This window comes from Falco naumanni, chromosome 4, assembly GCF_017639655.2.
Source record: "Falco naumanni isolate bFalNau1 chromosome 4, bFalNau1.pat, whole genome shotgun sequence".
In the NCBI taxonomy this organism is placed as follows: domain Eukaryota; kingdom Metazoa; phylum Chordata; class Aves; order Falconiformes; family Falconidae; genus Falco; species Falco naumanni.
In genome coordinates this window covers 47,458,192-47,483,093 of record NC_054057.1, presented here as the reverse complement: position 1 = coordinate 47,483,093, position 24,902 = coordinate 47,458,192, and the positions used below count along the sequence as shown (strand labels likewise).

Sequence of the window (24,902 nt, the reverse complement as noted above, 5' to 3'; positions counted from 1 at the left end):
ATTAAAGATATTCTAGCACATAAAAAATTATGTGCTGCAAATGTGAAAGATTCATACTTAATTAGCCATTGCCTTGGATAACTAAATAATTTTCATCCAGGTTTGCAAATCTTCATTTTCCTTAAAGGAAGTTTTAGCTTAGTGTTTGTAGATACTGAAATAACCTCTGTTTATGACAAGTTAAAATTTTAAATGGCGATAATTCTATATTTCCACTGTTGTCCAAATAATATCATATAACCCCCCATCCTCCCAAATCTGTATGTCATGCATGTATCCTGAAAAACAGATTTATTCAGTTTAAACCATAGTTATGTTACGAAGCTTTGCAATGAAAATATTCCTTCTGATATTCTCTATAGCTGTTTAGTCTGTTTTGGTGGCATAAAGTTTTCTATAAGTTTAAAAGTTGCTTCTACTTTTTATACAGCAGTTGAAAATTATTATACAATCTTATGCATTGAAATAGTTACTGGAAAATACAATTAATTGTGTATAACTATCCCTATAAAAGCAGCAGTGGTAGTGGATTTATAATATTTAGATGCACATTAAAACTGGTTTTTGCATGGAAATAATTTTTTAGTAGTTTGTAAGAATCCTCTAAATTTAACTGCTACTCTCACAAATCAACCCAGTGAAGTCTGCTACTGAACAAGGAATAATGCTGAGTCTTTATAGTGTCTCTTTCATGTTTGTGATGGCTCTAGTTTAAGCACTTTAACAGTGTTAACATTTATTTGAATGTGGTGGTAATAGAATTAGGTAATTTTTTTCCCCAAATATTGCACGTGTTCCTCCAGATTTTTTTTTAAAGGAGAGAAAGAAAATTTGGAATTGTTTCGCTTTAGCCATGAGTTCTCATCACCTTTCACAATCGTTACCTTTGTGGAGGCATTATTAAAAGGTTCCCATTTCCCAACAGCAGTCAAACAAGTTCCGTATGTCATGAGGGCAAGATTGATCAGGACAAGTGATGAGCTCTGTTAGTTCCCGTTGAACTCTTTCTTTGTTTCTAACAAATGATTTGATGCAAGAGAAGATGCTGTCTCCTGGGAGGTGCTTTTCAGTGGTTCTTAGTGACAGGGCCTGAGACAATGAGCACAGATGGAAACACAGAGGTTCTCTTTGAACATCAGGAAACACTTTTTCACTGTGGGGGTGACTGAGCAGTGGCGCAGTTTGCCCAGGGATGTGGTGGAGTAGAAATATTCAGAAGTCATTTGGTCAGAGTCCTGGGCAACTGGCTGTAGGCGTCCCTGCTTGAGCCAGCAGGGATGGAGCAGGTGAGAGGTCCCTTCCAACCTCAGCCCTCCTGGGATTCTGTGATCTTCCTGCAGTAGGTCACAGATGCAACTGGTATATATTACTTTTCAAACCTCTGCGTAGGAAGATGCGTAAAAATCAGACATAGTTACTTTCATTATCTGTGTTGTGTCTCTCTTATCAGTCGCATTGCAGTTTGGCGTGACATTTTATCAGCTGTGATTATATGTTATTCAAGGCACACTCTGCCATTATTTACTTTTGGGTTTTTTTCTTCCTTTTATTGTTCAGGTAAATATCAGCTGTCTCCAACGGTGAACATGCCCCAAGATGACACTGTCATTATTGAAGATGACAGGCTGTCAGTCCTCCCTCCTCATCTCTCTGACCAGTCGTCATCCAGTTCCCATGATGATGTTGGATTTGGCACTGTTGATGCTGGTGGATGGGCTAAAGCTGCAATTAATGAGTCAACAGACTGGTAAGAGAATGGTTTAGTGGAAGGAAAAAAAAACCCATGACTGCAGTTACATCTTTTTCTTTAGTTTAATTTTTGGCTACTGCTAATACTAATCTCCCCCCCCCCCCCCCCCCTTCACATTTTGATTCACTGTTTTCAAACTGGTAATTGTGCCTGTTCCAGGAAGGAGGGCTGTACAGAAAATTTGTTAGACTTTCTACTTCTGATTGTAATTTTGTGCTCTGTCAAAGCACATGTGTGGTAATGCTATTAATTGTTATTAAGATCAGATTCATGTATTGCTGTGTGAATTTGATGATTTGATATCAGTTTAGTTGCCAACTGAACTAGCTTTTATAAAAAAAAAAAAACCCTTTGCAAAATATAAATACTTGAGTTCATGAAAGAATACTTCCAATTGGAAATTTTAATTTATAAAACTCACTGTAAATATTTCAACATTTAGAAAACAAAGGTGTTGTCTTTGTCTTCCAGTATATATCTAGGAGCCTTTTAGTTCTTCTATATACTCTCTTGGTTTTCCTAATAATGTACAGTAATTTGAAAATCTGCTTAGAGGTCAAGGCAGCAATTTGTTTTGCCTTAGTGTCAATGCTTGTGCACCAAGAGCTAGTTAGGATTTCTTCATTATGCATAAAGAAATATCTTTCATAACATTGTATGATTTGTAACTATCATGCAAAGACAGTGTACTGTAATAGCTCTAAATTTAAAAATATGAAAGTAATAGTTCCACATCTAAAACTGTAGAAAGTAACTTCATCTGTTTAATCTATAGTAAAAATAATTTCTGTGTATCTTAGATTGACTCTCTAATTACTTTCATACATTTGAGTATAAGAGTCTTCGTGATGAATGCATTGAGCTCCATTATTGACTTGCTTAGATTCCTGGCAAAGAAATACTGTTTATTGCTTAGTACAATTAATACAGATCTAAGATTTAATTTCCACGTCCTGTAATTATGTATAGTAATGGCAAAATAAAAGCCCACCTCTGTACGCTGCCACTTCTTGAAGCGAGATAATTACCACAAATAGTGTGAAATATATGAATTTTCTTATTTTTCTTGTCTTTCAAGCCTGTTATGAATGTGTCAGCAATATCTTAATAAAACAGCAATAGCACCTGCCAGCTGATATGCACCTGTCATCTTCTTCTTTGCTTTATATTAGTTTATTTCATCTTATGTCCAGGAATTGAGTTCTGTATTTTAAGCACTGTTTCAATGATTGTATAAAAAGTTTGTTTTTTTATTTATCCTCATTTGCATATTTTCTTAAAATGTTGCTGCTCTTCTCTTGGACAAGTCATACCTGTGATCTGGGCCCTTGAAAAGTCCATCTATCTTTTGTAAAAGCTTTTAGAGCTGAGAATCTGAGAGGTTTAAACAGAATAGTACTCAAGGCTGCATAGAAAAGCTTATTTGTGAGTGAATTTTTTTAGCTGAATATGAACAAAAACCTACAGCGTAAAGTAAAAGTCCATTTGAAACCTGCAGATGCTTTTACACTTACTTATGCAGCATATCTTACTATTCATATACTTTGAAAATGAACATAACAGTAAAGAAAAAAGGAATTAGATATTGTGGAATTGATCATGCTCAAAACCTGTAAATGTGTGTTTAAGAAATTGTAAAGGTCTTCAGATACAATTGCACTTAAAAGAGTGTATCAGTGCAGCCCCTTACTATCTAATGTATTCTATTTGTAAAAAAGTAAATAGCAGTAGAATTAGATTGTTGCATTAATTTCCTGCTGCTAATGGATGAAGGAAGACTTGTAAAACGAAGGTGCATTGTATGGTTTTGCTGGAAGGCACAAAGGGTAAAACTAAGAATATGGATGAAGGGTTATCCAAACAAGAATGGCAGCTGTTCTGAATCACAGAAGAAAATGTAAGCTTTTCCAGCCTCACAGTATCTCCCTAATCCTTGATGAAAATGTTATGAAAACAAAGGGGCAATAAGACAGGATTAATAAGTGGAATTTTAATAACATTGAGGGTCAAAAGACGGTTACATTCTTTTAAGGATCAACTGTCATTCCAGAAATCTTATTTGTTAAGTATGCTAGAATATAGTAAATTGCATTTGGCATTGCTTAATGACTTGCACTAAATTCACCTTCTGTCTTTTATTAATGTAGTTGAAAAATATTAAAATGAGGCATTTTTAGGGGCATTAGTTCCTCCTCTGTATTCGTTGGCTTTTCGAGCTGTGCATTTTCACATGGGCTTTTGAATACTTTTAGGCAACATCCATACGTTCAAACTCCTGTGATCTGCTCCTTCCTTAGTTACTAAAACACCCTTGTGGGTCTATAACAACAGAAATAAACCAGGACGTGGAAACTGATGACTCTACATAGCGCTCAGATATTTGTGCTGTAAAAAGGTATGAGATGTCGTGACATCAGAGAGCAAGTAATTTTTGGTGCTGTGTAGACCTTTGGTATGCAGGATGCTGTACAAACACAGTAATAATCCCCCTAATAAGCATGTGTGGAAGGTAGGTGTGGTAAGGGCAGGTAAGGGAAGCAGAGAGAAAGCCCCTAAAGGTGGTGTCAGTGGAAATGCTGGGATCCAGTCTCCAGAATTCCTGGTTGCTGATGCCATGTGCAGACCCACTGCCCTCTCCAGGACCTGTGGTGTCCTTTTCGAGTTTCATTTAACTTTGGAATTTTCAGTCAGTTCTTAGGACTTCAAGTTGAGTATATATGTGCATGCTGTATTTACGTGAAAATGATATTCAGCTTTATTAGAAACGTTAGGTATATGGATCAAAGCAAGCTCATATGAAAAAAAGGAGCATGCAGCCAAAACAAATAGTTTTAGAAATTCACCCTTTTTGCAGAAAGTGTCACAGGATACATTTTGTTCAGCAAGATGAAGCCGGTCGTTTTTAACTAATGTGAGCTGTGTTAACAGATGTTGCTAGAGAAAATTCTCACTTAGTAAAACCACATTTTTCTGGCCTTCAGAGACAAGGCTGACTAGCAGTGAGCCAGAAACTCCTGTGTGGCCTTGGGAAGGTCATTTATGATCTGATTATGAAAGGTGTTGAAACCCTCTAAGTTCAGTTGAGTCACTTGGAGGACGTTTTCAGACTTAGGTGGTTCTTACTCAGCTGTGTGTTGTGCTGCTGTAAATGCTAGAAGTGTATGTTGGCCTTGTCTGTCTTATCTTTCTGTCATGTGGAGATAATTTTTTCCATATTTTGTGGGAGTGAATGTGAGGACTAAGTAGTTATTTTTGAGTTTGGGCTCTGATTCATCAGAGCTCTTAAGCATATGCTCCAAAATGTTGCTACATTGTGCAGACATCTCTGAAATAGTTGCAGTAATTAAATGTAAAACATTATGAGCCTGAGCCAGAAACGTTAAAGTCAAAAGGCACTTGACATTGACTTTATTCATATAAGCTCTGATGCTGGTCTCACTTAAGTATTATATGCTTGTCACATGCACATATCTTATTATTTGTAAATCTGCCACTACTAGACTGAATTTTTTCTAGGCTGCCTGGTAATGCAGATAGTGATTTTCACTCTTTATAGTACTTGATATCTTTGGATATTTTTTCTTACCTCTATTTACTGTTGTGCCTAATACCAAGGTGTTTCTTGTTCAAAGATGCTTCCATAAATTATAGTACATAGCATACATAAACATGTGCATGTTACAGAATTTGTAAGTTTGTTTCTGCAGAAATTCACTATTTGCCTGTTTCTCACTAGGTATGAAATGTGTTTTATACTTACCCTGAAAGCAGAACATAATTCTTTTGAAACATTACTGAATAGTAACATGTATGTATAAAATATTTTGAATGACATTTAGTCTATTTAGAGAACTTAGTGACAAAATATTTAGCTTTTTTTATCTTGAAGTACAACAACAATCAAAGGGGGGATTTTGAGGGATCTTTTTTGGTATAGGCTAGATAACAACAGTGCAAAATGCTATTTTTTTCCAGGTATTTTATGCTTTTGTTGCTTTTTTGTGCCAGCTAAAGTATAAATCTAAATTGTTTGGGCTTGCCTTCAGAATCTTTTAATACTCTCTCCTTTTCCAGGAGTTAGAAGATCTTTGTGTGAATTTCCTTTTATATTACAGTTTATCAGAAATAAGCAATCTTGTGATTTTTTATTATGATTTTTTAGGTTTTTTTAACATGCGTTGTGGCCATGGTGACACGTTGCAAGCCTAAGGTTTAGCTTGCACACCAAATTTTGCCTGCATTCTTGTGCTCGTGTTTGTGCCAACATTTGACCAACATTAATAAATCTATCTTGAGCATGCTTTTGATGAAGCATGGTGAAATGCCAGTCACTGCTCCCTGAAGACCTGGCTCACACAGCCAAGGTCATGCAAGAATCCTGCAGAAGACCCTGAAACTCAGTCCAGTTTTACCCCTGTTTCTGATTTAGTGGTGGAACCATTGTGGTGAATACTTGTTCTGTAGGGAAGTAGTGAGTAAAAATACATTTGTCTGTCATAGCCAGGTTAAAACCAGGAGATGCTGTGAAAAATTTACCAGCAATGTCACATATGGAGAGAAATTTTAATGCAGTCTTTAAATGAAGAAATTTAAAGCTCTGTGGGCTTCAGGCAGGACAGATTCTATTTATGCTTTACTAAAAGCATGTTGTGATGGATAAAAATCTGATAATTTGCTATCAACAGAATCTATTTGTTTCTGCTGAAGAAAAAGGAACTATTTTATTCTCCCTCAAATTATTCCTGTGTTGGGGTTGTGCATTCTGATAATATATGTATAGTGTACCAGCTATGTATATCTTTCACTAAAGCTTATAAGTGAAATTCTTGATACTTTTTAATTAGAATTACTCGATGCAAGTAAAACAAATGCATCGTGTAACTGAGTACTTGCAGTGGTTTATTTAAAAATGTGCACTTCATTGTTGGTAGACGTCACGTGCTAAATAAATGCTTTTCTCTGCAGAGTGAAAGGTTGCGTGATCTTGATAAATGTTCGCATGATTTTTTTCCCTTCTTACAGCACTCTTAGTCCAGATGTTGATCCAGTGCTTGCCTTCCAGCGAGAGGGTTTTGGACGCCAGAGCATGTCAGAAAAGCGTACAAAGCAGTTTTCAGATGCCAGTCAGTTGGAGTTTGTTAAAACACGAAAATCCAAAAGCATGGATCTAGGTAGTGAGTGATATTTTTTAACTTGTTTTATTTGAACCTGATTTTCTTGTTGTAAGTATATAGATTTTGTGATTCCAAATATGTTGTTTATGTGCAGTACTACTACATGTAATGTCTACTGGGGGGAAGTAAAGCATTCTTAATGTGAATGGCCATGTGGCCTGTGTATTGTTTGTACCACTTGTAAATGTCTGTACATTTAAATACCATAGCCCTCTGGATATATGGTTATAAACATTAAAAGTATTTATTAAAACGGAGGTGAAAAGTGCATTTACCAATCCATATAGAATAACTGTGTAAAACTACCACGCTGTGGTTCTGTGTAGACAGGATTATTCTCAGTTCATGATGATAATACAGTTAGCCTTAAAGATCCTTTGTAGTCTCTCATTTTGTAGATGGATTCAGAATTAGAAAATGGGGCTAGTCTGACATCTGTCTGAGAGCCAAGTTTCAATATTTACATCAGAAGCCCTGTAAAGGAGCAGTGGCTAAGACAGGCAATCGACTATAATCATTTTAACTGATAAAACAACTGGGAATAAGTAATTGCCAACAAGCCCATCTATTTTTCTGCCATTGAATTTAGACTCTGAAGTGCAGACTCTAGTAACCTTAAACAGTGAGTTTTGATTATTTAAACACACAAAATTCCCTACTCAGAATAATATCATATAATATGATTCACTCCTTTACAATAATTGTGAATATCTTGACTACAATCCCTAATTCACCAACTTCCTCAGGGGATAGTAAGGTTGGTGGTACTGACTTGTCTTGACTAGTTGTGATGTGCTAACGTGTAAATAACATATTGTACCTGCCTGTGATGTGAACATGACTGACATTGCATGAAGGTTACTAGTTTGCTGCCATTTCTACCTAGAATGTTTGCTTACTGTTGCAATTTATTTGCATGAAGTATTACATTGCTAAGGTCTCCTAACTTTAAAAAAAAAAAAAAAAAAAAAAAGGCAAAACAAAAGGAATGTTGGATGCATGTGGGGCATGGGCACTAACTGGGCTAACCGTTATACATTTACCTTTTAACAGTAGCTGACGAGACTAAGCTCAGTACAATGGATGACCAGAAAACAGGTAAGAATTGACAGTAAGGCTGTTGCTATAGAAACCTTGGTCAAAGCAGCTTACCACAATTACAGAACTGCCAGTCAAATTGCATGAAAACATGAATATTCCGGTACTTGCATGGCTGCTTTCTATTGTCGTGAATAATCAAGTTGTACAGAAAAAGAAAACTCTCTGTAGAGATAAATATCTTGCGTAGTATATTCAGCCAGGTCATACATGTGACGGGAGGTGGACACCTGTTTCTACACTTGGAGCTCATAATTTTGACCTTTCAAAAAATCTTGGAAAAATCTCCTCTTACTTCAAACTCTAATGTGCAGAGAGACGATGTAGAAGAGTTGAATGTTTGGCTATTAGAGTGCTAACACAGTGCTTAGAACTAATTATTTTAATTAGAAAACTGCTACCTTTGCCTTAAATGGTCATCAGATATGTGTTGTGAGTTCACGTCAAGACTTATTTGTGCAAGTTGATTTGCCTTTGGAGCCGAAACCTGAGCATCGTAACAGAACAGAAGGATATGTAAATATAATCTTTTCCACATAACCATCAATTGTAACATTTCATACAATGATAATGAGAAATAGCTTTCAAAGCAATTTTTTTTTTATTAGTAATTAAAATAATGCACCAACTGCAATTATGAACCTTTATGATTTATTAATATAAGTTAGCTTTTGGCCTTTGGAATGTTATTTTAATTAGGCTAGATCCAGAAGACACCATAACATTACTTAGCTCTAATTAGGAACAATTCACCTTTTTAACCTGAAAATATTATTTATTTTAGTATGATTTGGGGAGAAGGGCATTCCATACAGAATTTATAATTAATAATTCACAACTGCATCTCTGTTTAACCACACTTTACAACATGAGTAGGAATACTGAAAAGCTGTAAGTACTCAAGTGACAAAATCATAATTTTTATTTAAACAGGTGAAACTTCTAGGTCTTAAAATATTGCAGAATTTGGCCACACACTTGCAGCTTTACAAATTGAGAATGAGTACACAAAATAAAAGTGTATGAATGTTTTGAAGGACTAAGGCCATCAGAGTGTAAATGTATGAATTATGTTAATGATTGTGGTAATAATCAGTGCATAGGAACTGCTTTTGCCCCTGAGCATTATTCACATTGAAAGGAGTTATAGATCAAACTAAAATGTATTGTAAATTATTTTTCATTTTCTTATTAGCCTGCCTGTTTGAATGAAATATGGTTAGAATGGTGTAAAACCCATGTATTTTAGTAAAATATGATGCTTAGGTTTTAAAAGTGCATAGTGGGTTTGGTGGTATCAATAGAGGGTGGTGTTAATTGAGTGTAGTTTTTCTCTATGTGTAACACCTGGATTAAATTCTAGAAAAAGAGACAAGTCGGACAACTCGGGTGAAAGAGCATGACCATAACCATCTGGACTAACCACTTACATATTTTGTGTGCAGCAAGTTCAGTGGCTGGAAAAAAGGAAAAAAAAACCTTTTACTGTACTTGTATTTTATTTATCTTGAGTGCTTTTAACTGGGTTTTGTATATAAACACTGGATTTCTCCCATTTCTGAAGATGGATGTGGTTGTTAAACAAACCACTTACTGTAGTTTGGCTTAAAAATTGTCAGGTTCTAAGAAAAAAAAAATGCTTCAAATGTGTGGTGAACTATGTTTTAATGAACTGTAGAAGCCAGAAAGCTTTAGCGTGTATTTACTTCAAAAAAAATAAAAACAAACTCTGTTACAGTCAGAGTTGAACTTAATAGTATCGGCTGAAAAGGGGAGTGTAGAACTCACCAGCCCTAGTTACTATAATAGATTTTTAATTATTTTTCTTTCTATAGTTCACTTGAAGTGCCTAATACTTGCAGTGTTTACAGTTCATCCAAGCGCTGAAGCACATTCAGTAGCAATTGAGCATGGCTTATTTGTGGAGTCCCAGGCATGCGGTAGTTCTAGGTGGTTATTTTTCCATGTATACATTGTGAAAACAAAAAATAAATGAAAAAATATATATCTAAATTGTTTATTTATTTATTTTTACACAGTGTTTTAAAAATAAACTCTTTTATTAAATGGACCCAAAATGAAACTATTTTTGATGCAGTTGCTTGATCTATTCCTCCCCTGCTCACCCCAGTCAAAATGTTACTCTTTTAGTGTATGATCTGAACTAGAAATAGAAGAATTTATCGGATTTAATGGAACAGATGTTAGTAAATAGACTCACTGCTAATGTCCTTTAATAAAGTGTTTAGAAAGTAGATTTCATGCCTTTGCAAAACTGAATTTATCAAATCGAGGGAGGTTTTTGGCATCAGTTGCTGGTAGCATTTAACCTGAGACTTAATAAAAATAATGTTTCGGAAAGAAACAAAATTGCAATTTTAAATCATTTAAAAGAAAGTGCTGACGAAAAGTTTGGTTTATAGCCTTCAGCCACTGAGGGAAATTTCATATATCCTGTGACACCACGATTTTTGCCTTTGCAAATTGCCCAAGTGGATTTGTGGCACTGTATAAATACTTAACAATAAGATGAGAGAAATGGAAGCACAATGAGTTGTTAAACAGCATCAGAGGAAGGGAAAAATGAAGGGCTTGGAGCAGGGAGCAACATGTAGGCTTCGTGTCATGTATTGCATGTTAAATGTCTCGTTGGATCTGTATGTACTGTGAAGTTATGTGGCGGGGGCTGTCTTTACCGTGTGGGAGCAGGCACACACCCTGCCAGCAGAGTCATGCATGAGCAGAGCTTGGCTGCATGGCCTGGAGGGCAAGGCTTGGCCATTGTCCCCAAGGGCTGGCCAGCTGGGGACATCAGGAGGGGTGACGCATGTGTGGTGGGCAGTGGCTGGGCTTGGCCAGGTGGAGTGAGCATGTTACAAAGCCCTTGAGAGGATGGATCGGGGTATGTGGCACGTAGAGTAAAGCCATATGGTGGAGCGTGTAAGTGGAGTGTGCGAGGAGACTGTGCACATGGTGGCAGTCGCAGTAGGGGGACTGCTGTGGTACGGAGGGATAAATCTACCTCAAAGGATATTTGTTAAGAAAATTGTTGAAAAGGAAGATTTTGATAAACTTCAAATTTTAAAAATGATAAAAGAATCCCTTTCATCCCTCAGTTATATAAAGATGCTTTAGGCAGATGTGTCTTTTCCTCTTCTTTTTTTTCTACTTTAAATTCTGGTGTCAAAATAGAAGTAGAACTCATTCTGAGCAGATAACATTTCTGATGATTACCACCAGTGCTGTAAAGGCTGGAAGAAAATGCTGACATTTTTGTATGTAGAAAACAAGGTTTTGATGTGACTCATAAATTTTAAACAGAATCCATTTTAAAGAAAGTTTGCTGTTTCTAACCAGATTATGGGTAAACAACTCACTTTCTGGCTGGTGAACTCTAGTAATAAATTCTGAACTCACTCGATTTACAGGGAGGCTTAACTATATATTTTGAAAAGAGTAGACTCGCTATGAAGTGGCCATAAGAAGATAGTGAAGGTATTAAAATATACATAGCTTTACAATTGCAGCACTTAAAATTTCTTGTGAAAGGACATTTCCCTCTTTCAGATTCTGCAACCTGTTCACATTTGTGCTCATGGCCACCCAAGTTCAATAAATATCCCTATCATTTTTGTAATCCATTATTAGTTTTACAGTACTCAGGAACATTAGGTCATGTCCCATCTAGCTTTTCCTTTGGGAAAGGCCAACTTACATAAATACAGTTTTCACAAAGATCTGTATTGAGTGGCAGGAAATGGAATTTTTTTTAATGTCCTTTAAGAACATAAATGGGCACATAAATGCCTCCTTTATAATTACTGTTTACAAAAAGAGCCACTCAGTAATTAGGAAAAGATATACGAGCATTACATTTAGAAGGTTGCAAAGCAGAATGTAGAATAAGGAAGTTTACAGTAAGTTGCCATGTAAGGGGATACCCTTTCCTTTTGTATATGAGATTGAATCTGTCAAACAGCTGGTTTATATATGATTGTCCCATTTCCTCTTTTTTTTCTTTCAAAATGTTGCATTCATTTTTGCTGTCTTTGACTGTTTTTGGTAGAATACAATCTCAAAAAGTAAAACCCAAAATGTCATTTCTTGTGTACTGCAGGCTTTAGTGCAGGAATAGCAGGTTTTGGCATATGCTAGAAAGCGGACAGTTTATAGGGAATTGTCTAAACTGGAGTTCTTTTACTTGGTAGAGAAAGTGTATGTAAAAATACTTGCCTTAGACTTCAGCTCATGTTCAGAAGTCTGATGAACGTGAACTGCTGCTTGTTTGCACAGCTGGGAGGCCATCAGACCTCCTTAGTCCCAGTTGCTCTGGCTCACCCCCACAGCTGCACTGTGCCCCCAGCCATCCTCGTGACCCTGGGCCCTGCAGCAGGTACCAGCTGTGAGTGAGAGGGTGACTTCTTCTAGGAGATGCAATTTCTTCAAAATAAAATTTCTCATTTGTTGGGGATGTTTATTTCTGGCCAAGGGTCCAAGCAGCAGGACTCTGGACCACTGGGGGAACAAAACTGCAGGAGTTGTCTAGACCTGTGAAAAGAGGATTTTTGTTTTGTTTCTGTTTACAAGTTCATCTTATCAGTAGGGAAGCTGAAGGGGAATAATTTGACAACTACGGTTTGAATTTTTTTGATCTGAGGGATTTCAGTTTAACATAATTGCCTAGACTTTGGGTAGGTGAATAGAAAAAAAAAGTGTTTACTGCCTTGCTCCATCTCATACCAAGTTAACAAACTACATGGAGAGGACTTGCCATGACGCTATTCTGCATCCCTTTGGTAGGTCCAGCAACCCCTTTCCTCCCCACCCAGTCTGAATGGACAAAGAAGCTGGTTTTGAGTAGTATAAGTAGCAGTTTTCCCCAGTTTAAGGTAAATTCACCTTTGTTAAGAATGGTGACAGATACTGTCTCTGTTTTCCCTCCTAATATCTACCAGAATAGGGATCAACTGCAGAACTGTGTGCTATTCTGAGATAAATACTTAAAAAAGATATTTTTCCTTTCTTGCATTATTCACACCAGCCCATGTTTACAAATGTATTGTTCATTGGTTTGGTATCCCTGAGAGCTCAGTTCTTGGCTCTGTCTCTCAGGGTTTTGAAATTTATATTTCTGTGCCTCTGTCAGATGACGATACTGATATCAACTAATTAACAACCCACTGCCTGGGGTTGCTGAGGTGCCACCACACTCATCTCTGTTCTGCTGCCTTTGGGTAGAGAAAAAGTGAGGTTTCCATACTCTAGGTGAGGGCTCTGGTCTCCTAACTTCAAGAAATGTAGCTGTCATGATGATGATGGTGATGCCTCACCTCATCTTGCTGTCTAGCCCCAAATCCTATGGAAAATCCGGCCCAGACTGTACTGCTCTTCTGAAGAAAATCACTTCAAATAAATGCAGTGATATTTCTTTTTCCCCTCTGAAAGATTTCTTCCAGTTTTAACTATAATATGAAATCTAATTGTGCAATTGTCAGCTGATTTATACTGTCAGAGTGTTTATCTAAAAACAGAGGCTAGACATTTAGTCCACAAACCTGAGAGGATAAGTCCGTATGGGGAAAGGCTTTTGCAGGATACTGTCTGGGACTTTCTTGGCACACCTCTGGACATGCTGCAGCGGTGCCTTCAGCCCCAGCTGTAGCACTGCCCAAACATCGACCTGGTGACTGCCAGGAATGTGTTTCTTTTCCAGCTGGTTAACTGGCATTGCCTAATTGGGTCCTTTCTACAGATTATTTTTAAGCAATTTTGCAAAATGCCAGCAAGTCACTGGTATTTCTCAGAAGTATTTCATTATGAAATTGCTAGCAATTTGATGCAAGTCTTTAACACTTGATTAAAAGCAAACAGCATGTTCCTTGAAACCAGAAGTCGGGCTACTTTGCAAGACTGTTACTCTTAACACAGTAAGATTCATGCCCATAATCTGCTTTCTGTTCAACAGTGGCTAGTACAGATGAAATTTTCTGCTCAAAACAAAAATAATTAATAGTTTTGTTAGATATGTATCTCTGCAGTTTTTATGAGCTGTTTTTAAAGCCCTGTGATTATGTTATCATTCAAATTGTTTAAAGTAATAGTAATGGATGTTGGTCTCTCTTCACTGATTTGAAAAGCCAGACATTGCTAACATTGTCGGTTTCGTTGACAATGACTTGACATACTCATTCACTTCTGAGACCAACAAATCTGTGGAGAATTCCCTACAGATTATTGAGAGATGGTGTGAATAATGTTAAGTGTGTCCCTAAAGACTTTCAGGATGGATATGCATAATCAAGCATGCAGTTCTCAATACTAATTCTAATTACTTCTTTTTTTCTCCCCCTTAAATCACTAAGGTTCCCCAACCAGAGATGTGGGGCCTTCATTAGGTCTGAAGAAATCCAGCTCATTAGAAAGTCTGCAGACAGCCGTTGCTGAGGTGACTCTGAATGGCGATATTCCCTTCCACCGCCCGCGCCCGCGGATTATCCGAGGACGAGGCTGCAACGAAAGCTTCAGAGCTGCCATAGACAAATCATACGATAAACCTGTAGCAGATGATGATGATGAAGGCATGGAAACTTGTAAGTAAGCTATTGCTGAACATAAAAAATATTGACTACATATGTTAATTTATTTAGAAAGCAATTAAAAGTAGTTGAAGATAATTTTAGGATTTTAAAAGAATAGAACTGACTTATTTTCATCATATTTCTTTTCCAGGCTTTTTCCCTTCATATGCATTAACAGATTGCAACACTCTGCAGCTTCCTTCCCTTCTAAAATAAGAAAATAAGATTATTAGGAGTATGTTTACTTAAATTACTATGAAAATTTTCTGTAAGACAGCTAATAAATTTATTAATGTAAATTAGAAAAAAAAGTAATGCAGAAATACAAAAAGCCACTGAATTTATGTTACAAAACCATGTGCATCTAACTTTGAAAGGGTACATTTGTAGTGTCTGGGGGGAAAAAAGAAATCACTGTCCTTTAATTAGAGTGAGTAAGGCTGGCAGATCTAATAAAATATGAAGTTAATGATTAGCTATTACCCACCCTAATGGGCATTCATTTACATTTTCAGTTCTTTAACCCAAAGTATGACCCAACATGTGGAGACTGTCATTAACATAAAAGAATCACTTCAAAGCTAACCTTATCATTACTGAACTATGTAAGAATGGGCTGGTAAAATGACAACTTGCATTGAATGAAAATAGTATGAATGGTAAATTACCTCAATAAGGAGTTGTATTAAAATCATTGAATTTTTAACCTTCATGATGTACTACTTTCAACATGTCACACACCAGCAGAACTTTTTTTAATCAACCAGCAACTAGTTAGAAGTTTATGAATGAAGAGGGTGGTGGGAAGGCTGAAGTAGTAAAATATTTAGCCTGAATGCTGACGGAAGAGGCTTGAAAAGATATTTTTCACCCTCGTCTCTTTAAAATTTTTTAGTTTTGGAAAGTCTGTTTCATAAGTCTCATTCCCTAATATTCTTTTATAAGCTACTTGTGTAATCACTCCTTTATTTTTTTAAAACTCCTTGATTGTTGGGTTTGGGTTTTTTTATACATCTGCCTCTTTCTAAAAGTGTTTTGAGACTGAAAGGGAGGTCATTTTGCTAGTCACTTTTCTCAAAGGTAGTTATGTGCAGAATTAATTCTGCTTCACTTTTCCAGCACCTAGCGATTTCACGCAGCAGTGAGGCTAAATGCTGGTCTGGTGCTGCTGGCTGTCAATCTGTTTCTGGCCAGTAGAAGAACAGGTATGAGAAAATACGCAGTGATCCTGCTCATTCTCCCAAACTGCATGCCGATTGATGGTTTTTGGGGACATAAGTGTATGTTTTTCTAAAAGACATTGTTTGGTGTGAGCCCACTGATAGCAATATCCTCTTTTAAGATGTGAGATATCCAGGGCTTATCCAGAAGTTACAGATGGTTTAACTTCATTTGATCAAAAACATGGCAAAACTCTTGTCATGACACGCTTTCTAGGTGAGTATAGGTGTATGAGATTACTATAAGGGATTTTGAGCTTGTTGATGCAATGCATAGAGGGTAGCAAGGAAGTATTCAATGACCTTTGTCTCCTTTGCATGGGAGTAGTGGAAACCAGACAAAGCATTCTGGCTGAAATCAAAATGCCATGGAGGGAGGCTTTGCCCTCATCTCTCTGTATGGATGAACTCGTCTGGCACTGGTGGACCAAGAGCCATCTTGGTGTCATGGGAGAGCAAGAACGAGGCTCTTCTCAAACCTCACGTGGTGAAGAAGGGCTGAGCAAAGCGTGACCAAGCTATGTGCTTAGAACTATGCATTCTATATGAGTTACTTGTGTTTTAATAGCTTCTGTGTGTTATAAGAAAATATCTAAGAAGTAATCCAGAAATTGATAGTGCCAGGTTAATAGAAGCAGATGAGTAGCAAAGCAAATATAGTAAATTTGTTGGACAGAACTCAGTCCCTGAGGCCTTCTCCTCATGGTGGCCATGGGAGCTTAAGAGCTGGCCCAGCCATATGTTGCCTGTCTTTCTGAAAACGTGTCTGTATCTATGTTAAAACTGAAAGCGTGGCAGACTGCTCCACTTCATGTAAATTATATGTGGCCTGAGGTTCCCAAGAATTTACCAAATGGTATCTTCAGATGGACAAAGCCTGGGCACGTACAAATAAGTAGACATCAATTTAGCAATCTGGTCCTAATGCTCACTGCTGCCATAATGCCATTGCCTAAGATTTTTTAAATTGTATTTACTTATTCCACAATTGTTTGAAATTAAAACATGGCTTTCTCTCATTATAAAACACAGGCAAACATGTCGGTGGTCAATTTGCTGATGCCCTTGAGATTGGATCCATTTGTCTGCCTTGGATTTTTTCCCCTTTATCCTCCAAGTGTTTCAGTGCTAAGAGTGCTTCTTTCTTCCAGTGACCCTCTTTAGAGCAGCAAATAATAGCACTACAATATATTGTATAAAGGAATTCTTAACATGTCATCACCCCATATACAAAAGCCATAAAAGCACAGGTAGCATATGTGGCAAAGGGTCTGACTCTCTTCTGAATGTAGGTGCTGTCCTTGGAACAACATGCTATTAAATTACTCAGTGTAGGATGAAAATTGGATAGCAGTGACCAGTTCTACGGCAACATTCTAAAAAGTATTTGGGCCAGATGCATTTGAGTTTTAATGGCTGCAAGGAAGTAATGTGTTGAAAAGTATAGGTGTTCAGCTTTTACTGACCATTTTTCCTGCTTTTTGTTTTTTTTTTCCTTAATACTTGAAATAGCTGATTGGAAGCAAAATGGTTATCTTTAGTGTCTGGAATGAGAACAAGGCATTTGGATTGGGAGAGATCAACAAAGCTTTCTAATCTTTTGCTGAATCTTAATTGCTAGAAACTACAGCTGTATTAAATATCACAACAAGAGGCCTAGGAGCTTAGTGGCAAAATAGCTTCACATTAAGTAGCTTTGATTCCTCATGTGCATCTTTTCCATTTTATGGGTTAATTAGGGGAATAGCTTCATAATACCTATTTGTGTAGTTCTCCATAGTACAGTGTGGTTCATGAAATGACACTAGTTTTCAGGTTTAATTGATGTTTAAAGTATACTCCAATTTAATTTTTTGGCTTCAGCATCCTGAATGGAGAGGCAGGAGGCTGCAGGATAGGAAGGAAATAACAGCACCAGAACAAATACATTCTGTGTTATGCAGTAACCTAATGTCATTACTGCAACTTGACAAAAATTAGAAGTTTCATTTGTAGCCTGGGCTTGAATTTTAATTGAGCAGCATTTGCATTTGTTCTAAACACTAGTAATTAGGTGTATGTTAATTGCAGAATGACTGTGCTGCATAAAAGTGGAACAAGTTTCTTCATGTTGAGTCCTTTTAAGAAAACCAGAAATTCTGTTCAGTCCAGTGGAGACACCAGTGTTTACTCCAGGAGAACAGGCAGCCCAGTTCACAGGGCTCAGCCTAAGCTACAGAGTTAATTGCAAGCAAGTATGATAGACAAATATTTATTGCAGCACATGTTTGGAAAAGGAGGCAATATGACCTCCACAGAATATGCAAAATAAATAAAAAGAGGAAGCATTGTTATGACAAGTTGTTCAGAAACTCAGCATAGCACAGTACACAATACATATTTAGGATTAATTCATTGTTATATGAATATGAACAACCAGAGGTCAAAATTGATTCAACTTTAAAATTCTAGGAATGAAGTACCAAGTAAACATTCAAAAGTTGTCAGAAATTTAATGCACTTTTTTTTTACTAATTATATTTATTTGTAAGTACAGTGTTTTAAATGTCTAGTTGGTTTTAACTGGAACAGATTGTAGCTATAAATTAACATGCAAAAAAATTAGCTTATCTATTCCAAAGTGGTTTTCCACTACTCTTTAAATAACTAAATATCATCCCAGGCACTGATTAAGAAACACTGTGACAAAGAAAAAAGTACAAGTACAGCTAGTACAGAGGCATTTATAGGACAGGCCTACTAAGTTTCTAAAATACAATTATCTGAATATTAAAACTGTGCCTACAACTGAGAAGCTGTATCATCTACTTAACTCACAGTGATCCTGAAGATAAGTGAACATGAAATGCTGAAACCTGTCCTTGGTTTTTTTGGGTTGGTTTTGTTTTTTTCTTTTTTTCCCCTGCTGGTTCTTATTTCAGAGTACAAGTTGAGATTCAAAAATAGTTACTAATATTGAGATTTATCTGACATGGTATGTTTTTCTTGAAATATGTTTATATGATCTTTCAGGGTTGGAAAATATTTATAGAAATCTTGGGATACTCAGTGAATAAGTACTAAGACTGTTGGACAGGTCTGTGTGTTGCAATATTAATGAATAAAAAGTATTTTGCAGGCAAGTATCAGAAAGAAGAGATGATATTGAATGGCTTTCAGTCAATGATTTGTAGACTTTTCAGGTTCGATGAATTACTTGTAAGGTAAATATGAATGATAACTAAGAAAAACAAGTTGATATTCTACAGTAGTCTATGTAAGAGAAATTTCTAAAGAATGACACACTTCTATTGGCTGTAGAATAGTCAGTGAGGTCTAGAAACAGTAATATTGGCAGGAATAATAATAAGTATTAAATATATGCTCAACTAAAAAAAGATTCTTTTTTCCTTCTATAAGCCATGGCCATTTCCATATCTTATTGAGTACCAACCAAAATCTTTTCTTTTTCTGTAGATTGTGTATATATGAAGCAAAACTGTATTTTCCAACTTCTACTGCCAGAAGTTGTTTGGAGCCTCATTAGGCATTAGAGCTACAGGAGACAGTACAAAGTATACATCTGTGATCCTAACTGCTGCTTTGTGCTGTCTGTTGGAAAACTGGGAGATGGTGTAGCCCTACTTACAATGTGATGTATAAAATGTGAAAGCTCCTGCAAGATCACAGCTTCGACAGCCATGCACTGTGATTTTTGGACATGGATTTAAGTTCAGTCAAAATGGTTGCAGGATTCTGACCCACGAGCTTGAAGTGTTTTCTTTCTTTCTTATTAAGCTACTGGAGGAGTTTTTGGTTTTTTAATAGATCGTTTCTTTTGGTCATTTTTCTTTCAAACTTTCTGAAATACATGTGGTCTATTAAATCTAGGCTTGGGTATACTTCAGGATTCTCAGAGTCTTGGTCTTGGATTGGAAACAGAGAAGGAACATGTTATCTACCCTTAAAGGATTTTACTTGTTCCGGTGGGTGGAACCTCCCCACCTGAACCTCCCAGGCTACCCCATCTCAACTAGGAGTGAAAATTATAGTGCATTATATGTTTTAAACTACTCCAGGAAATGAAGTAGTGTGGCAAAACCATTATGTTACTTGCAGCAGAAGAAAAAGTCTATCAAGGCTTGTATTGAGGGTTAACAGTCCTTAATGACTTTCATACTTTTATAGGAGTGTTTCTAAGAATTTACTGACAGGTCATGCTGGTGCTGCTGTTGTTTCTTCTTGCAGATATTTTGAAATCACTCCTCAATTGACTTAAATACTGAAACAAAATGGGCCAATTAATATCACTTTGCTAATGTTCTTTATTAACCCATACATTATTTGGAGTGAACACAAACCACAAATTGTGTTTTGCAGAGTGTTCTGCAAAGGGTGAGTTCCTTGCATTAATAGTACAAATGAACATTCCAGGAAAACCCCCCAAGAGCAGATACTGATTTTGAAAATAAAATAAATGAGTATTTTGTGGTTGTTTATATATCCTGCTTCAAAATACATTATGCAACATACCAAAAAGCCTGCCCTTGTTGTTTGTTCTTATCCCACTAATGTTTCTTAATATGTGCTTTCAGTGGAGGAAGACACAGAGGAAAGCTCAAGATCTGGTAGAGAATCTGTGTCCACAGCAAGTGACCAGCCATCCCACTCATTGGAGAGACAGATGAATGGAAGCCAAGATAAAGGGGACAGAAAAAAGGCTGGAAAGGAAAAGAAGAAAGATCGAGATAAAGAGAAGGATAAAATTAAGGCAAAGAAAGGGATGCTGAAAGGCTTAGGGGACATGTTCAGGTAGGTGCTTTGCAATCAAATATAGAATTAACAGTAAAAAGAAGTTTCATCTTTTAGTCGTTCATTTATATTGTGACTGTTTGCTGAGGCCATATTTTACTGTATAAATATATACATGATATATGTAGGCTGATCTTGAACTTTTGAGCCTGTGAGTGGTGTCACGGAAGGGAAGCAGCTCAGGATGGAAGACAAGGAGGTGGCCAGCAGGCTAAAGGTGCTGTAAAGATAAAAATGGTTTTAAGTCGCAAATTGCTTGGTCTTAGACATCACCAAAGACTCTTTCCAAGTAGTGCACATGTCCTTTGACAGGTCAAATAATTTTGGGTTTTGTTTCTTTCTTAAACTGTGCTGTTCCTAATACTGTACCCAAAGCTTGTGTGTTACTAAATGAGTGTTTTTCCGTGCTTTACTATCAAGACTGGTATCACGGAGGCATGATGTGAAGGAGTTGAATCAGGTTGAGACTGAAAAACAGCATGCTTCTCTCAGGGAAAACAGGATCTGAGTAAGGTTGTGTGCTCTGAGAACCCACAGTCTGGTGAAGGGGTCAGTGAAAGACCTGATTTTTACCAGGCACTGGGGGTCTTTTTTGAGGAGTCGTGTTTCCAGCAGTCATAAGTGATCTGAAAGAAGCAGACTGCTGAGGGACGCCCTGCTGTTCTGGGTAAATGGTGAAACATGACAACACCTTGGGTCACTTGTGGGAAGTTATGAGAGCAAGAAAACCAGACTTTCTTTTAGCTAGCTAGAGTAAATAAATATATTTCCAAGAAAAAAAAATAAAGCAGTGTTTGTTTTCCTTTTGTATATGCAGTGATTCATTATTTAATTTTGAAGTGAGATACCACTATTATTTTAAAACCTTAGTAACAGTGATTCAGCTCTGGAAACATGTAAGTGGAGCTTCAGTTAACTTTTATCCTGTTAATTTCTTTATCCTGTAAAACATGAAGTGAGCCTGTGTTGTAACTGCATAGGTTCTTGAGGGTTGTTTCTGTGTCTGTGAATCGTATGACAACATCAGTTACTAGGAAAACTAGTTAATTAGAAAATATTACTTAGAAAATGTGTTTAGAAAACACAAAATAGTACCAAGTTGTTAGGCAGCATAGGCCACAGAACACCAAAAGAGTTATAGGAGATAGTCCCGCGGGTCAGATAGGAGGAGAGCACTTCAGCCTGGTCCCCTGCGTGTCACACGGGGATGCCTCATCTTCTGGGAGTTTACCTGCCTAAATTCAAGCCTGAAGCAGAGCAATGCACTGGGGGAGGCTGGAAGGTAGGAGGTAAGAAATGCTGACTGGTTCTTTTCTGCAGTCCTTGCCATTTTTATACAGCAGAAATGGCAGGTAAATTTAAGTAATATTATATATGATAAATTCTATGGGCTCTAAGTAGCATATTGATGACATGAGTGCCATGTTGTGAATTCAGTCAGAGATGTTTACAGCATCTAGAAAGCTTGGGCAGCTCCTTGGTCCTCACTTTCCTCCTGTGTAACATTCCCAGTACCCAGAGGACCTGTGAGATAGCTGCTTCATGTTGCAAGCTTTGGTGCACGGGCAAAGGGCTGACTCGCATATGGTCCCATCCAAAGGGAGGAGCCTTCGCATTCTAGAGCCAGCTCAGTGCAGGGCTTGCTGGCTCCTCTCTGCCCTCCAGCCTTAGAGCCTGATGTCTGGCATTCCTGTGCAGCTTTGAATGCTCTAGGTGGAAACAAGTGTACAAGTGGAAATTAATACCATTTTTAATCAGGTGCTCCCAGCTAAAAAGGAAGTAACCTCGTCTGTATGGTTGATATAACACTTCTGAAATCTTTAATCTAGAAACAACAGTAGTTTGACTGGTAGGAAGATCTGATGATCCCGTTGTTGTTTGCTCTTCATAACAGTCAAATTTCCTTGAGTTATTTTTTTCCCTCTCTACCATTTCTGAGTGAACTTTATGTTTTCAGCCTCCTCTTAATTAACGTGGGTGCAGTGCTATCCAGATGCAGTTAACTCCTCCTGGATCTGTAAATTAGCTTGCACCTTGTCAGCCCACCCAAGAGAGGTGCTCCTGGCAAGGAGGAAAATGCTGATTGAGGGAATTAAGCATCATGCCTCATTTCCATTCAGTGCTTGATTTGTTTTGTTGACAGGCTTCTCAATAATGTTTGAGAGATGGGCTTTATAGTGGCTGCAAGATAAGCTACTACGTCTGCCTATAACATGCTTTGTTTTTCTGTACGTCTGACATATATCATAGATATCAAGTAACTACTGAAAGTTGTGTGATAGAAAATAATGATAACGGTAACATTTAAAATTCAAGCCATGATCAAAACATAATTGGATGTTTTGGTTCTGCACAACATTGTGTTTTCTTTGTAGTTCTTTTTCTCTTCTCCTTTTTCACCTTTTCCTTCCTTTTCTGTGCTCTTATCTTAAAATAATCCTTCCTCATTAGGTTGTATGGGCAAGAACACCTGCAGGATATTACTATTAACTGACACTTTATTCCAATGTCAGTATTTAGCCAAGGGGCTTTTTATTGCCTATATGCAAACTAGCAGCTCATAGAGTGGTGTCTATGTGATGTATAAAAATAAGTCTCCTTGCCTTCAGTTAAAAATCTTAGGATTTGCTAATGGGATCTTCATTAAACTGTACTGAGATGGAAACTCCCATTAGAGAACCCTAGGTTACATTTATCCTTCAGCATCTAGTCATCATTTCCAAGAAATCCCTGGATGATTCAGATAGCAGGTTAAAATCATAAATAAATCTTCTAAATACTTCCATTGTTTTAATGCTTTTATCAGACATAGTTAAGATGACTGACATAACTGTGAAAGAGAACTGTAAAATGCAGGATGCAGCCTGCGTGGCTCTGACACACACAACTCCCGTTATTTCCAGAGGACCTTTGGTGACATTGCACTGTGGACACTCTGAAAGTTCACCCTTTTCACTGTGAAATAAATCTGTCTAAGCGTGTGTGTCTTTCTTTTTTCAAAATGACATTTCAAGGCAGAACAGAATAATTTATTTAAATTTGTCATTTGGCTGAGAAGTCTCTGTCTCTTCACAGATCAATGTAGGGCAGAAGTTAACTTAGGAAAGCATTGAACAAAAATACTGGTCTACTGGAGGAGATGCAGGCATTGCAGAGCTTTGCTTACACCTGAATGTATTTGTTTTACCTGAATAGTTGCATCATTCCCGTCTTATCCCTTCAATAGGATTGTGTGTCATGTCCTGTGGCTGTAACCACACACCAAGTGAGAGGCTGCCCAGTTCCTCCTTCTCCATTGCTGTTCATTTAGGGGGTGCCTGGATGGCCACTACCAGCTGAGCAAATAGCTTTTGGGAAGCTGATAAAAAGTTCTGCTAGTTTTATTTGTTTGTTTGTTTCACTACACTAAGAAGTCTTGAGTAGATATATGTTTTGACATCAGAAGTTTATAAAAAATTGTATGCTTCTTCAAGTGCAATCTAAAATATATTTAGTCATTTCTAAGACTGGTTTTGTGTATTTTTAAGTAGAGATTTTACTTCTTGATAAAATCAACCTGACATAAAAAAACCAGTTGATAAATAAGTCATTGTAGTGCTGCCTTAAGAAAGAGGCTTCACAGTTTCAAACAGTGCACCTGTAATTAGTGCTGGAAGGGATACATTAATTTGATGGGCTTCTATGTCGTGCGATTCTTTGACATTCCTCTCCTGAAAGAGGAAAATTGTATATGCTGTCGTCTTTTCCCCTCCTCTTGCCCCTGTCATATATAGGGTATTTTCATTTATGAAAGTGGATTCCCTCAGGATGTAAGATAGGGAGATGTGAGATAGCTCTTATTGTAGTTTTTGGATAATGATGATGTGACACTTCTGCTGTAGTCTTGCTTATGACTTACAGTCCCTGTAGTTCATTTACACTTATTCCCAGTGTACAGGCTTGGATATAGTTTCTAGATGGATGACTGGACTGGTGAAGTAACAGGTCATAGGCAACTGAAGTGGTAGCTCCAGATCTTTCTCCAGCTTCCTAAAGCCATATACAGTTTTCCTCTATGGTCATCCCTGAACCATGGTTCTATAAGGTGGTGGCATCACTGTGATTATGTCACTTATTTGGGGAATTAATTTTGTTTGCAAGAAAGTAGACAACCATGCTCTTACTGGGGAGTTTGTATGGGAAGACTCTCACTGGTGAGTTTTGTGATAGGAACAATGTCCATTAAGTGATCAGTCTCGGGAATGGACATGTCTGAGGAATAACATCTTTAGAAGAAACTGAACTACCAACA

General features: G+C 37.2%; 1 protein-coding gene across 20 annotated transcripts in view; it reads left to right on the top strand.

Moving 5' to 3' along the window:
• The window catches only part of PARD3 (par-3 family cell polarity regulator), a 461,704-nt gene that overhangs the window by 299,862 nt on the left and 136,940 nt on the right, over window positions 1-24,902 (top strand). For 15 of the 20 annotated variants that reach the window (XM_040589689.1, XM_040589699.1, XM_040589690.1 and 12 more), the window contains 5 exons: window positions 1,558-1,747; window positions 6,773-6,924; window positions 7,978-8,022; window positions 14,385-14,612; window positions 20,395-20,611. In XM_040589689.1, coding sequence (XP_040445623.1) covers window positions 1,558-1,747; window positions 6,773-6,924; window positions 7,978-8,022; window positions 14,385-14,612; window positions 20,395-20,611 — 832 coding nt within the window. The remainder of the gene's footprint in view (window positions 1-1,557; window positions 1,748-6,772; window positions 6,925-7,977; window positions 8,023-14,384; window positions 14,613-20,394; window positions 20,612-24,902) is intronic. The other 5 variants (XM_040589680.1, XM_040589692.1, XM_040589686.1 and 2 more) reach the window with 2 other exon arrangements.